General features: G+C 34.9%; 1 protein-coding gene across 3 annotated transcripts in view; it reads left to right on the top strand.

The window, feature by feature from the left end:
* The window catches only part of DGKB (diacylglycerol kinase beta), a 647,089-nt gene that overhangs the window by 185,023 nt on the left and 446,658 nt on the right, over nt 1–15,408 (top strand). For all 3 annotated transcript variants that reach the window (XM_066239339.1, XM_066239338.1, XM_066239340.1), the window contains 2 exons: nt 3,840–3,914; nt 6,977–7,096. In XM_066239339.1, coding sequence (XP_066095436.1) covers nt 3,840–3,914; nt 6,977–7,096 — 195 coding nt within the window. The remainder of the gene's footprint in view (nt 1–3,839; nt 3,915–6,976; nt 7,097–15,408) is intronic.

Raw genomic sequence — 15,408 nt, 5'->3', positions numbered from 1 at the left:
TTCTTTCATTAATTGGTGTTCCTCCCTGTACCTGAACTCAAACAGATGTTTACAAGCAAAGCAGTGAAGTTGGAGAAATCCTTCTGTAACATGGAGTAGGATTATGGTACATAAGTTTCTCCAGAGAACTACAAAAAGATATAGTTCCACTCTGGGAAATGAACAGCCATCTGAATCAATGTTATGACTGTGGGATTCCTTATGTTTATGTCTATCTTTTCAAATGCTATTACTTTTGTGCGCATAGTAAAGTGCATTTTTTTTTATTTAGGAATATTAAACTACATGATATTTATTGCTCATTTTCTGGTGACATTTCACAACTAGGAGTTTAGATTATTTTTTAGCTATTTCAATATGTTTATTGTAGCACTTTTGATTATGCAATTGCAATTAACTTTTTAGTGCAGATTTGTTGTATTTAATGTTTCTTTTTAATTACATTATAAGGATGTTTTTTTACTAGGCTGTTAGCCATGGGTTGGCAGATGATTTGAAAATTTGATCAAATGTGTCTTTTTCTTTTATCTTTGCCATTTTCTGTTAAAATATAGTAAGTTGCTAGCAATGTATATGAGTATAGTTATAATATTAAACAATGAGTTGAGGATACATTTGTTTAGGATTAAATACATAGTCTTTCCTATAATTAAAGATCTGGATTTAATTTCTATAGTTTTCTCCACAATATTTACTATCCCAGTATATTTCCTTCAATATTAGGATGAAATTACACCTTCTGATGTCATGGGTCTTAGAAATTTAAAGGTGTATCTCAGAGGTAGTCAACCTTTTTATACCTACCTCCCACTTTTGTATCTCTGTTAGTAGTAAAGTTTTCTAACAGCCCACTGGTTCCACAGTAATGGTGATTTTTAAAGTAGGAAAGTAACTTTACTTTATAAAATTTATAAAGCAGAGTTACAGCAAGTTAAAGCATATAATAATAATTACTTACCAAGTACTTTATGTTGGATTTTGTTAAGTTCGGCAGAATAAATCTTTATAAAACAATTTACTATAGCCTGACCTGTGGCGGCACAGTGGATAAAGCATCTACCTGGAATGCTGAGGTCGCCAGTTCAAAACCCTGGGCTTGCCAGGTCAAGGCACATATGGGAGTTGAAGCTTCCTGCTCCTCTCTCCCTTCTCTCTCTCTCTCTCTCTCTCTCTCTCTCTCTCTCTCTCTCTCCTCTAAAATGAATAAATAAATGAAAATAATTTTTAAAAATCTCCTATTTTCTTTGAAAAAATAACAAAAAACTTACTATAGTTAAATCTGTCTTTTTATTTATACTTTGGTTGCTCTGCTACCGCCCACCATGAAAGCTGTAACGCCCACTAGTGGGCAGTAGGGACCAGGTTGACTACCACTGGACTGTAGCTATTCACATACTGACATCAAAACAAAGAAAAATTGATACTTTGAAAAATGATTACTGTGTTTAATAATACTAGCTAATGTTTATTGATCACTTGCAATATGGCAGACAAGATAAGTGCATTTTACGCCTGTTAAATAATAGCATGTTTTCAGCGGTAGAGCGTCGGCCTAGCGTGCGGAGGACCCGGGTTCGATTCCGGCCAGGGCACACAGGAGAAGCGCCCATTTGCTTCTCCACCCCTCCGCCGCGCTTTCCCTCTCTGTCTCTCTCTTCCCCTCCCGCAGCCAAGGCTCCATTGGAGCAAAGATGGCCCGGGCGCTGGGGATGGCTCTGTGGCCTCTGCCCCAGGCGCTAGAGTGGCTCTGGTCGCAACATGGCGACGCCCAGGATGGGCAGAGCATCGCCCCCTGGTGGGCAGAGCGTCGCCCCTGGTGGGCGTGCCGGGTGGATCCCGGTCGGGTGCATGCGGGAGTCTGTCTGGCTGTCTCTCCCTGTTTCCAGCTTCAGAAAAATGAAAAAAAAAAAAAGGAAAAAAAAAAGAAAAAAAAAATAATAGCATGTTTAATCTTAGCTTCAACTCTACAAACTAGGTACGATTGGAATAGTAAAATAATATTTTTACTGGTCTGACCTGTGGTGGCGCAGTGGATAAAGCGTCGCCCTGGAATGCTGAGGTCGCCGGTTCAAAACCCTGGGCTTGCCTGGTCAAGGCACATATGGGAGTTGATGCTTCCTGCTCCTCTCTCTCTCCCTCTGTCTCTCTCTCTCTCTCTCATTCTCTCTCTCTCTCTCTCTCCTGTCTAAAATGAATAAATAAAGTCTTTAAAAAATTAAAAAGATAAAATAAAATAATATTTTTACTGATTAAGAAACTGGGTCTAAGAGAGCTTAAATGATTTAGCTAATGTCACAAACCTACGTAATAGTCCACCAAAAATAGTTTCCATTTCTAAAAACTTATTCAGGGACTTAACCATTCTAAACAATTAAGGTGTACATAAGCAAAAATATTTTAAGTGAAAGATTAGTAACACACATATAATTATATCCTATAATTTCAAGGGATTTGTGTTTAAATTTGCTCTTATCGATAATAAATAAACACATATTTCTATTACAATTTCTGGGGCAACCTTTGTTACACAGATAACTTATATATGACTATAGCTTTTCTTGAGAAAGAGTTAAGCTTTTATTGAAGGGATTTATGACCCCCCACAGAAGAAAACCTCTCTACCATATTTCCATCTTGATTCTATAAATATTAACTACATATATTTGGTCAGAGCTTTGAATAGAATAATCTTTAATTAATATACTTTCAAGCCTTATTCTTTTATACTTTAAATTTTACTATATAATACCACTTTGCATTATGTCATTGACTACATTAAAAATTACTAGCATTTACAATGTATCTTTAATCTTTTCTGGAGATGGGTATATTTTAAAATAATAAATAGGTAGGAGAAAATGTTTTAATTTAATTAGCAAAACCATATACATTTACTACAGTTCTTCAAACAGTTGACATATGAGCAGAATAATATGAAAATTCCAACTAAAATTCTATTCCCTCATAAAATAAACCCTACATGTACTTAGCCTCCCAGTCTTGACCCTGAAGACTCTTTTCGCAAAGCAAATTATTCTAATAAGTGGACAAAACAGTCAGTATATATTCTTCATGTATCAGAATAAAAATAAACCTCTCAGTTGACCTCAGACACTTCCTTCCACACCTGCTTTCCAGCTGAAAGGTCAGGATACTCAGTGACTTGCACAGCTTGTGAAAATATGCATGCTCCTATTTTCATCAGATGCTCCTTGCCAAAGAGTTTCTTCATTCAAGTTTTTCTAGGGGGAGAAACTCTTTCTTGGTAGAGTTGTGCCCTCTCCTGGTGAAGACAAAGTATGAAACAACTTATATTTTACCTCTTAATTTATGTATAGTTTATATATATAGATAATGTTACATATAATATTATAATACTATATAGATAATATATATATATATATATATATATATATATATAATGAATTATATAGCCAGAGGTGGATTAAGGTCAGTTGAGGCCCTAGGCACAGAAGAAAATTTTGGGCCCCCTTAAAAAAAAGAGAGATACAGGGAAAATAAAAATACATGTTACCCATATTTTTATATAAATAAAAAATATTATGTACTATTAATGTTAAAATTGCACATATGAAACCAAACTTGGTGTCATTAGAAAAAAGTGTAAAGCTGGGGTTTTGTGGGGCCCATCAGAAGTCGGGCCCAGGGTGCACACCCAATGCATTTGCAGTTAAATCCACCTCTGCTTATAATTCTTAATTTGGGGGCTACCTGTTGAACAAACAATTCCTGTAAGTCAAAGTTAAAGGATTTACTAAGACTTTATATTGCTGATCTCTCCTTCCTTCCCTTTATCTTGGTTCCTCTCTCTGCTCCAGGAACTAGAGAATATCATCGGTCAGATGATGCATGTCGCAGAGTACCTTGAATGGGATGTCACCGAGCTTAATCCAGTAGGTATATGAAGGATTCAACCGTTGGCTAAATTCTAGAAGGCGCCTTTCTCTTTTGCCTTTCTTTGAACCCTGATAGATTACTGTCATTCGATTATTTTGATACCTCCTGAGATACTTCTATTCAGTAGCCAAAGTGGATCCTGAACAAGGAAGAGTTTGTGTGGTGTTCTGAAACTCATAGCAGTAACTCCTGCTTTTTCTCCTTAGGGAAATTAATGTGAACGGTGGTCTTACATACATGTAGATAATTCGAAGCTGATGATAGACACTGCCACTGTCATTCAATGACATAAAGATGTCAGAGTTGGCCTGATTTTTGATCTATGCTTTTCCTTATATGGAAATTGGTAAAGTAGATTAAAAGATTATGAAGGTGATTAAGAAGATGACGAAGATGACATTTTACTGTGTCCGGTGTCTTGTGCTATTTTGTGTCTGTATGTGATTTAATGCTTGCAACTCTAAGTGGATACTATTTTATTTATTGTACAGATGAAGAAACTGAGATCTCACCATGTCAAAATTACTTGTTCACATATAGAACTAGGGTTTCATATCAAATCATTTAAAGAAAATAAATCTAACAATGCTTATAAGAACAAAAAAAACCCCTTATTCATAGATTTATACCAACGTCACTATAAAATTCAAATGTATATTCAGACATGTTTGATTAGAAGCTGCCTTTAGCCACAAGTAATATTTTGAGGAGAGTTAATGTGTTGTCGATTTTTAGTTTATTCCTCAAACCGACTAAAGTTAGCAAATAGTGCATAAATTAAGTTAATACAAAGTAACTTTATTGAAATGGTTTATATTTTGTTTGAATTCCAAAGGCCTGTTTTTTCCAGCACTATTCATAAGGACGCCATTAAACCAGCATGCCACGGGCAGGGCGGTGGGGTGTGAGAGCCCTGCGCGCCTCCCCTCGCATTGCAAAGTCTTCCCGGTAACATACAACACAGTCACGCGCGATTTCATGTGCAGAGGAGGATGCCATTCTTACTGGGCCATTGCTTTCCAAGTTTTAACTCAACTGATTTCTTTTTCTTTTTGGGGATGTGGAAATGCACGTGCCATGCATAATAAGTTCAGCTCTCATAACGAAGTTGTAGTCTGAATAAGTAATAAGAAAATTTATGCTAACACGTATTTAATTCTAAGAATGCTGCTTAATGCATTCTAATACTATTTGCACAGACATCAAAAGACTTGTTAGAAATTCTGTTGTCCTTTTCACTGTTGTGAATCTAATACAACTTACACCATCCTACTTGCCTTACGACCTGTGAACATTATTTATCTAGCAATAAAGCCTCACTGGAGGGCTAGAGGGAGGAGTCTTTTTCTATCGGCTTTCAAAGCAGAATTGGGCTCTACTGTTTCCAAAAAAATTATTTGGGGGGCATGGATTTGAGAGAAGGGGGATCTGGATGTTCTAAGGAAGGGAATGATTGGTGACTAGAGAATCTAATGATGATAAATACCTACTAGATGAAACAAATTATATAGCACTACTTGTCCGTGGTGGCATATCCAGAAAAGTTTGCCATATCTACAGCTGGTATCAGAAGTGGAGAGTCGAGATAAAAGACTCACCTTGTACATTGTGTTTGCTGTCACAGGAACAGCCTCGTACTGCCTGGGGTTTCAACAGCTCTCCCCATTTTAAACAAGTGTGCGCATTTGTACACGTAGATCTTTGACAAGAGTGTGTACATGAATAAAGTGTATTGAACATTTGAGGTTGATGGTAAGGAGTAGGGGAGACTGAGATGTCCTTAAAAAGAATTTTTAAAAAACTTACCCAGGCTTTAACATCAGAATTCTTAGGTACACAATGAAAGCATCAGTCCTCTGAATCAGGTGTTCTCTGTTTTAGTTCTCATTTATTCATTTCTCCTAGTTCACGGGTGTGTCCTCAAGGGTCCGGACATGTTTTAGGATGCTAGACCATTTGCCAAATTCTAAATAATTTCTCATATTTTATTTTGAGACAAATGAAATAATTAGTTCACCATCATTTTGTTTAAAATTTCTCTTCTTCCCAATATCTATTAGCTTGTTCTAGAGAAAAATAATCTGATTTTCACCTAGTTTTTTTTAAAGGAATACACCAATAAACTGAGTTCAGAAATTTTAGACCAACAACACCTCTATCAAAATTTTGTTCAGTGTTCTCTGCATTTCTTTTTCCGAATTGATGAAAAAGTCTGTGTTAGATAAAAAACGTTGACTTACTTTGAAACTCTATTCTGTTTGTCATTATGGTGCAGTTAGATGGGAAACACTTAGACTTCCCAGAGCCAATAGTAATATATTTGGAACTCCCATATAATTTCTGCTAATATAATACTAACAACTATTTCACACTTACTATATATGCTAGATGCTCTTTGAAGATAACTCATATATTTAACCCGCACAATGAACCTTTCAATTAGATGCTGTTATTACTGCTCTACAACCAAGGATATTACCAACACAGATGGTAGAGAACATTTTGGGATACTCTGTACTAATCATCTTTAAAAACAAAACAAAACAAAAAATCTAATCAAAATGACTTGATTGTTTAACTTCTTGGCTCTATTAAATTCTGAAAGGCAATTAAAAGCAACTTAATCCTCCACCTCTTACCACTTAGCAAAGAATTATTTGAGCTCTTTGCCATGAAGTTCATTTGTTCAGACATTATCTGGCATATATTTGAATTTAAAAAATAATCTAGAAAAAGCAATTAAAAACCATTTTTTCTCTTAAAGATAGCTTCTTATTTTAGCTGTACCTTTCAGCAGTGATATATTAAAAAGTTAAGTAATTATTTTTTAAAGTTGATCAATGACGTAGTCAGGTTTTAGAAAGCATAACAAAGCCACTATATTCTCAGTAATAAGATTAATATGGTACAAAGTTACCTAAATATTGATGTCAACTCTCCACTTAGCTGCTAGTTGCAGTGATAAGCAAGCCAATGCAGTGCTTTGTTGGATTATATGAAATGCACTTTATTGATTTATTGCAAGGTTCAATACTTCAATACTCCTTCTCTACTTCAGATCCTTCATGAAATGATGGAAGAAATTGACTATGATCATGATGGGACAGTTTCTCTGGAGGAATGGATCCAGGGAGGAATGACCACAATCCCACTTCTTGTACTCCTAGGCTTGGAAAATGTAAGCATTTCCACAAAGGCGGAGCCCTGGTGCTAAGTCACTGGGGTTTTCTATTACACGTTTTGATTATAAATTGATCTGGCTGTTTTCTACCAGTAAGCATGTAGTGAGTGCCGGAACCATTTAATGAGTATGTCATAGTATGATTTAACAGTAACTCCTTGTGTAGCAATCCTTGTCGTAATACATAATTTCTCTCTTTCTTCCCTTTATTTAAAATGTATATATAATCTGTCTTAAAACATTAGTATCTATCTCATTTTATTTAATGCATGAAACCCCAATATTATTGTGTTCTGTGACTCTTTATCCCATACCATATTTCCCCTCCCTATGAAGATAATCTATTTAATTGATGAGCGATACTTGGAGGAATCAATTATATATCAAGATGATTAAGAGGATACACCTACACACCATTTTTTTTTTATTACATACGAGCATATTAGCCAGGCTTTTGTTCCAAAATATCAAAAGTTTTCTTATACTAGTGCCTCTAGTGGTAATTAAATAGTGGTTTAGGAGAATCAACTAGATCAACCTAAATTCAGAATGTAATATGATAATGACATTGAAATCACATCTTGCTCTCCAGACTTGATATGAGTTTCAGTAAGAGTTCATTTAAAAATCCAAACCAATACTAGATTTTTGTTTTCGGCATTAATTGTCAAACAAGAATTAGATATGAAAGGCATATTGTAAAATTCAAAGAACATTACTAATAGACAGTACCATGGTACATATAATATTTGGAGTTTTGAGCTACAAAAACATAGTGTCCACCACTTTGTTGCTGAACCCAACATTTTTCATACTTCTTATTTCTGATAATAACGAATTTGCAGATTGAAGACTATTCCATCATTATTCAAGATACCAAAAATTTAAAAGTCAGGCTCAAGGAAACTTACAGTCTGTGTTTGTAAAGCATGTCAGAGTATTTACAATTATGTTTGTACATAATTATTTATGTGTTTGGGACTGTATCAATGGAGTTTAAGACAGTAGCATGTCTCTTTTTTTTATCTGGACCTTTAAATTCTTTTACATTCAGGTTAATCTTACCCTTCTTTGGGATTTTATATGTGTTCATAGGAAGAAAAAAAATTACTAATGGATGATATATAGGAAATTACCCTTAAACCTGATAATTTATTTCTACCTTTTGAAAATTAATAAAAATCTATTTTCTTTTTTCTAAAGTTTCTTATACTATACATGATCTAGTATCTTCTCCTAATAATTATATTTCTTTGTATTATCAATATTTTCTTAATGGTTAGAAATACCTTGTGACAAAAACATATTAGGAGAAAACAAAACAATGTTAAAAGAATGTTAAAATTTTAAAGTTTATTATATACTCATACTAAAAACTAATTGGCATATGACTAGCAGAGAAGTTCTAATACCCTGGCTGGATAGCTCAGTTGGTTAGAGCATTGTTCTGAAGCACAGAGGTTGCTGGTTCGATCCCCGGTCAGGGCACATATAGGAACAGATCAATGTTCCTCTCTCTCTTTCTGTTCCTCTCTCTAAAAATCAATGAAATAAACATTAAAAAAGTAAAAAAAAAATCTAATAGTAATAGTTTCCTGGGGGAAATTTAGATTTTTAAAGTTGAAATTTTGGTTATTCCAACATTTATGAAAACTCTAGTATTATAGAATGGGAAAAAACACAAGAATAAGTCAATAAACCATTTTGGTAGTTGTGGGTTTGGACATGAAAGGGCATAAATGAAAACTATGTCATCTATATATAAACTATCACAAAGATTTTTGAAATGACTTTTTAAAACTACTCTTTACAATTTGATTCATAGATATATATATTTATGAAGCTATGAAAGTAGCATGGGCAAATACAGTCCACAAGCTATATGGATTTAACTCAAAATATATATTTTAAACAAACACATAAGTTTCTAATGTAGCAATAACTTGATTTCAGCTGAATAACAGTTCTTTGAACTATTAGTGTCCACCGGGTTAATGATATCTCATTTATTTTATAATCATGTTTTTAAATTTATATTTTGTATCTTTAGTAAAAAGGTTTTTTTGTTTGTTTGTTTGTTTTAGCTTAACAGGAGCTCCAAAATTTAGTTTTTCAAACTAACCCAGTGTGTTCCAAAGCTGTGTTCCCAGCAATGGCCACAAGATGGCAGACCTACATTGTTTAAAATTTATAAATCTGTTCAAGATTAGTTTTTTTCCCCATGCAGAACAATTCCAAGAGTAATATCCTTTTTCTTTACTGTTAAAAAAAGAAGCCAACAATCCTTTAATTTTTTACTTAATAAGATGCAGAATCCACGTAATTAAGATTACAAAACAGAGCATCTCTTCACTGGAAACAGCTTTTTAATTCCCAGGAGTAGTGTTTTACAAAGCAGGAATGACACAGTGACAGCTGACTACTGAGGGCCTTTTTTTTTCTTTTGTAATTGAGATTTATTTCACTTTCTGTAGGCAGTTAATGTGTTATGTTATTACCTGTAGAAAATTTGATTTATGGTGTCATTTCCCCCCAGACCCCCCTCCCCCCTCATCATCCACTTTTGCTTATCAAATTGGAAATCTAGAAGCTTTAGGTTGAATTCAGCCACTTATTGTGGGGCCAGACTTGTTATGTTGTCCTATATATTCTTGTCTGTTGTCAATTATGAGCTTGGGGAGTAAATTCTAATTGACAGGGCATGTTAAATCCCACTGTGTGTTTGAAAGTGACTGTCGCGCACTAGCCAAATTACACAGATGAGAGCGCTGTCCGGGGAGAGTAATCCTCACTTCTAATAGAAGGCAGAACAGCTGTGCTTTCATTGTATTTTATTTAGCTCCATTAATGAGAACTGTAAAAGCTACTCCACTTTAAATAATGTCTGTTTTAGTGCCAGAATCAAAATTTAGTTTAGCAGAACACATCTGGATGATGTGAAAGGGAGTAAGTCATTTCCTTTCTCTCTCTTACACAAGTCTAACAAACTTTAGCATACTCAGTGGGAAGTGGTACTGTCTCTTATACTCCGTGGCATATGCAATTCTGATTACCATAAAAAATTTATACCTGAGACTTATTCTTTCTTTGGTATTTATCTCAATGAAACGTTATTATAAAAATTATCCCAATTTACCTGACCAAGCGGTGGCGCAGTGGATAGAGCGCTGGACTGGAATGTGGAGGATCCAGGTTCAAAACTCAAGGTCACCGGCTTGAGCGCGGGCTCATCTGGCTTGAGCATGGATTCATCTGCTTGAGCGAGGGGATGCTGGTTTGAGCAAGAGGTCACTCAGTCTGCTGTAGCCCCCCTATGTCAAAGCACATATGAGAAAGCAATCAGTGAACAACTAAGGAGCTGCAATAAAGAATTGATCCTTCCTGTCTGTCCATCCCTATCTGCTCCTCTCTCTGACTCTCTCTCTGTCTCTGTTAAAAAAAAAACAATCCCCAGCAAGACATGAGGACTAATGAAGAGATAGTGTAATAACAGTGAACATCACTGGTTTGCTCTCTACCCTGTCACTGTTATTAACGAACTACCTCATTTTTTGCCTTTCTAGGCATACAAGAAGTTAGTCAAGAACATCCCTTTCCTTCCAGTGTTCTTTCAGTATAAACATTCCTTTTCCTAGAACAAAAAAAGATAATTAATAATGTGTAGTGTTAAATTCCTGAAATGTGTAGTGTTAGATCTTCACTAGGTTTTTCAAGGAACATTCCTAAATTCACATCATTACATAAACAAGAATACACAACTAAGTAGGAGCTTGTTTGAAGTGAGGCTAAGCTACCCTAGCATTTTAGCCTTGAATTTGTATGCCCACATCTGACCTGTATGATTTTAGAGTGGGATATATATTTTGATTTTGCTATATGTGCTCACAAAATCTTGGTCTTTAATCCCCATGGGTTGTTCAAACCATGCCATTGGTTCAAATATTTTAGGACATTTTTATTTTTTCACCTGACTCAATAAAGTAAAAGCAATCATTAGGTTGGCCTCCCGATTGCTGGTGGAATGTGATCTGTGATGAAATTTTTGAGTATGATGATATTCTTTATAGACTAAGGTATATTTAGAAAACTGATGTTCTAAATTCTATTTTGTGCAATTTAATTTGGTTGAGTGTTGTTTGGTTTATATATTGCTCAATCTAGAAAGGAGTTACAAAGCTGGATAAAAATCAACAGTTCTTGAGATTCCAGATAGGTCACACAGGAAAATGACTGGTGTCACATACTGTTAAGTTGGCATTTTAACCTCATGAATGGCAGCATCTGAGCCTGTCTTCAGAAGTGTGGTCTGAAGATACGCAGCTGGTTGCAACTCAAACTTCTTTTAGTACTTTTCTTAATACTTCTCTCTGCATTCCTTTTGCCCAAGCCTAACAGAGCTTTTTGTTTTATCTAAAATGACATGTCTTTCATATTTCTAGAAAATAAGGTGATTTAGTGGCACTTACTATTTAATGAGTTGGAATTAATTTGCAACATTAGATTTCCTTTATGTTATAACTGAAGTCAGCTGTAATGGGGATATAAGGCTGGGTGTGAGGTAGGAGCATTTTGGCTGTGACATCAGTGACATTTCTCCTTGAGATCTTTTGAAAAAAATAACATGTTTATAATAGTTCTAGTTCAGTTAAACACTGTATGTCATCCCGAAGGTATGGATTCAGAGAAAAAAAACCTAAAAGTTTAGAAATCACTATTGATAATGAAATAGGTTTCCAAAGTTCCAAAGGACATTTTTTCCTTTGAAACCTCCTTTTAGGGGATTAAAAGGAGAGGAAGAACCCGGAGATTCTCTGTGTGAGTCTGCCTGCTGTTCATTAAGCATTTCTCTGTCATAAGCCCAGAACTGAACTGCTTCGTTATGAGATACATTGTCCTCTAAATATCAGGAATTCACATTTCGATGGAAAAAAATCATGACAACAAAATTTTTATGAAATAAAGTGTGATAAACCTCCATACAGTCTTCTGAAATCTTTTGGCTGTAACTTTGGAATGTTGCACAACTCAACCCAATGACATTAATAATATTTGCTGTTTACATAACACCAGTCTTCTGAGGAGCTAAATTAACTTCACAGGTATTATATAATGAAAGCACCCACCGTGGCCTGGGACTGGAACGTGGGTATTCTCATTTGATTAAAGAGGAAAATCAGAAGAGAGGTGAAATGCCTTCTCCCCATCTCAGAGGAGGCGAGGAATCAAGCCTTCCACATGCCCTCCCCCTTTCTTTCTTATAAAAACGGATTGCGATGACAATAAATATTTATTTGCAGTAGAAGTACTGATAGGAACATGCCTGACTGGCTGAGAATATAGCACGAGACAGATCCTCGCTCTTCCCCCACCAAGTATACAATCGAAATAAGACAAACAAGACGGGACAGGAAAATACAGAGTTGGAGCATAATTCGCCCTGCTGAGAAGCACTTGGCGCCTGGTCTCAGATTCTTCTCCTGAAGCTACATACATATTTCATCTTTTGCATATTCTGGCAATAAAGCTATTTAATTTTTTTTTTCTTTTTGGTAAAACATTTTATGTCTGGGTAATGGATTTGTACATCACTTACAGCATGGGTAACTGTTCTGATTGACAGAACACCCACGTTCAGACTTGTTTATTTTTGATAAGGAAAATGCCAGCTAACTTCGCCCATATGCGCTCGGCAACAGGATGAGGCTTATTCACATGTAATGGACAATCATTTAAAAAATAAAATGACAAGGATTATAAGAACAGTAATACATAGGAAAACTGGATTTTTCCTCTCTTCTTCTTCAGTTAAAATATCTTTGAAGCATTGCACTGTTAACTGTATCAATGCACTTTTAAAAAACTAACCTTACTTGACTGTTTTACATGAGGATGTTTTGTTCTCAATTGAAGGAATAGAAATTTGAAAATATAGGCAGTTTGGAAAACAGCAACGTGAACCAGTTATATAAAGCAGTGGTCCCCAAACCCCGGGTCACGGACTGGTACCGGACCGAGGGCCATTTGGTACCGGTCCACAGAGAAAGAATAAATAACTTACATTATTTCCATTTTATTTATATTTAAGTCTGAATGATGTTTTATTTTTTAAAAATGACCAGATTCCCTCTGTTAACATCGTCTAAGACTCACTCTTGACGCTTGTCTCGGTTACGTGATACATTTATCTGTCCCACCCTAAAGGCCAGTCTGTGAAAATATTTTCTGACATTAAACCAGTCCGTGGCCCAAAAATTGTTGGGGACCACTGATATAAAGGATTCTATTCATATAGTAAACATACTGGAAATTTTGCAACTCACTCAAATCGGAGCTGGATCTAGAAATTACTACAAAGCCTATTTCATAAGTTTTGGAAGAAAATTAAAACACTTAACGTCTTCTGAAGTCTTCTCCATGATACCTTCTGCCTAGCTGCTTTTGTTGAGAGCTTGTTACTTCTTTGTCAGAGAAATGAATCTGAGCGCTGTCAAGTATTGTGAAGGGTCTGAAATTTAGCCTAATGACAGGTTAACAGGTTAGCTTGGCAGTTTCATTCTGAATGCTGGCAGAGATTGTGAGACTCCAGGATCAGAGACCAAGGACTTTTTGCTCACAGAGAAGTAATCAGGAGCTTCATGCCTGAGCCAATTGTCTGGGCCCATGAAGTCTCAGAAGGGTGACGGAGTATGACCCAAGTCATTCCTGTGCAGACCATCAGAGCTTGGAACCCTGATTTAGGGAAACTTAATTTTTTTATAATGTGCTTAACATTTTATGCGGTGGGAGAGGTTTTTATTTTACTGGAGAGATTTTATTTTTATTTTATCTACTCTGCTCTGGAGGGACTGTCTAAAACTGTTTGTTATTCAAACATCTTTGAAAAGATAGCCTGTAAAAAACAACAACAACAGTTCTTTGCTTACAAAATGTGCAGAAATTTAAGAGACCCATGGAGAATTATCTCCCAGGAAACATTTCCACTAATGTTTCATATTATGATGCAAATTTGACATTTCTGGTTCTAATGTAAGAATTACTTATTATGAATCTAATCTGGTTCTATAAATCTGGTGGTTTATCTCTTGGCTGAGAATAAGCAAAAGTGTCTAGGGAACATTTTTTTTAAGCAAAAGAAAATGATCAAGACATTTATATTGTTCCACTACTATATAATTAGTGTTAGTGCCTCACTAGTAGGTGCTCAAAATGTTTTAGGTGAATGTATTCTAAGAAATAAGACAACTTGGCCAAATGAGACCTATAATGGTTTTGCTGGAATACCAATAAATGATGTTTAAAATTAATTGAATTTGATATAATTTGGTGAATGATACAGAAGGACTAGATGTTAATGAGAAAATAATGGAAACAAAAGTAATGATATATAATAACTTTATTTAATATACTTAAACATCTCATAAGGAGTTTAGGACATTCATAAGTATAAATATTATCTCATTTTACTTTAAACTTGAACAATGCAGATGTTATTAAATACCTATTAGTGAAGTAGCTATTATGATATTATATAGAGTTTTACTTAGAACAAAAACTAATTATTATTACGGTTGTTTAGCTAAAATATGAATTAATTTAAATTTAGGGTTTTTATTGTGCCTTATAACTATTATAAATAGAGTAATTATTATAAATAGATGCAGTAATACAGTTTTAATATTTTACCTCCTTTCTATGAAATTTAAATTATGTACATTTTACCAAAAAAGGAAGAAACAAAATGGTTTTGTAATTTATGTCATTTAAAAGTTTAGTATTTTTAAAATTTACTATTTGAGACATACAGAAATATATTAATATAAACTATAACATATTGGACATTCCCAACTGAAACTGTATAATATCACAATAATAGATCTTTAAATATTATTCCTCCTTATCCCATCCATCAGCCTTATATGACTGAACCACTATCATGAAATTTGCACCATCATGACTATTAAGCAAGAAAGAGTAACATTTTCTTTCCATGTTGCCATTTGTAAGGCTCTTCCACTCATTTTCTTTTTCTTTATTCATTTATGGGATTGTGCTAGGGATACAGTATTCCAAGGCGAGGCAGACACGTCCCTCAGTTTGGCAGGTCATCATGATGGTTTGGGAGATGCTGTTGAACTGCTGACGTTAGACAAAAAGTTGTGAGTTGCTATAGCATCCGAGATTTGTTAGCAGGATCTCATTCCACTAGAGCACATGTGTTTTTCTAGACTCTGTGGCGACCTTAGAGAAAGTCAGGGATGAAATAACAGATTGTCTTCAAATGCTTCAGTCCAGCTCTGAATTTTATTGGC

Source organism: Saccopteryx bilineata, chromosome 7, assembly GCF_036850765.1.
Source record: "Saccopteryx bilineata isolate mSacBil1 chromosome 7, mSacBil1_pri_phased_curated, whole genome shotgun sequence".
Lineage (NCBI taxonomy): Eukaryota > Metazoa > Chordata > Mammalia > Chiroptera > Emballonuridae > Saccopteryx > Saccopteryx bilineata.
This window is presented reverse-complemented; position numbering and strand designations above follow the sequence as displayed.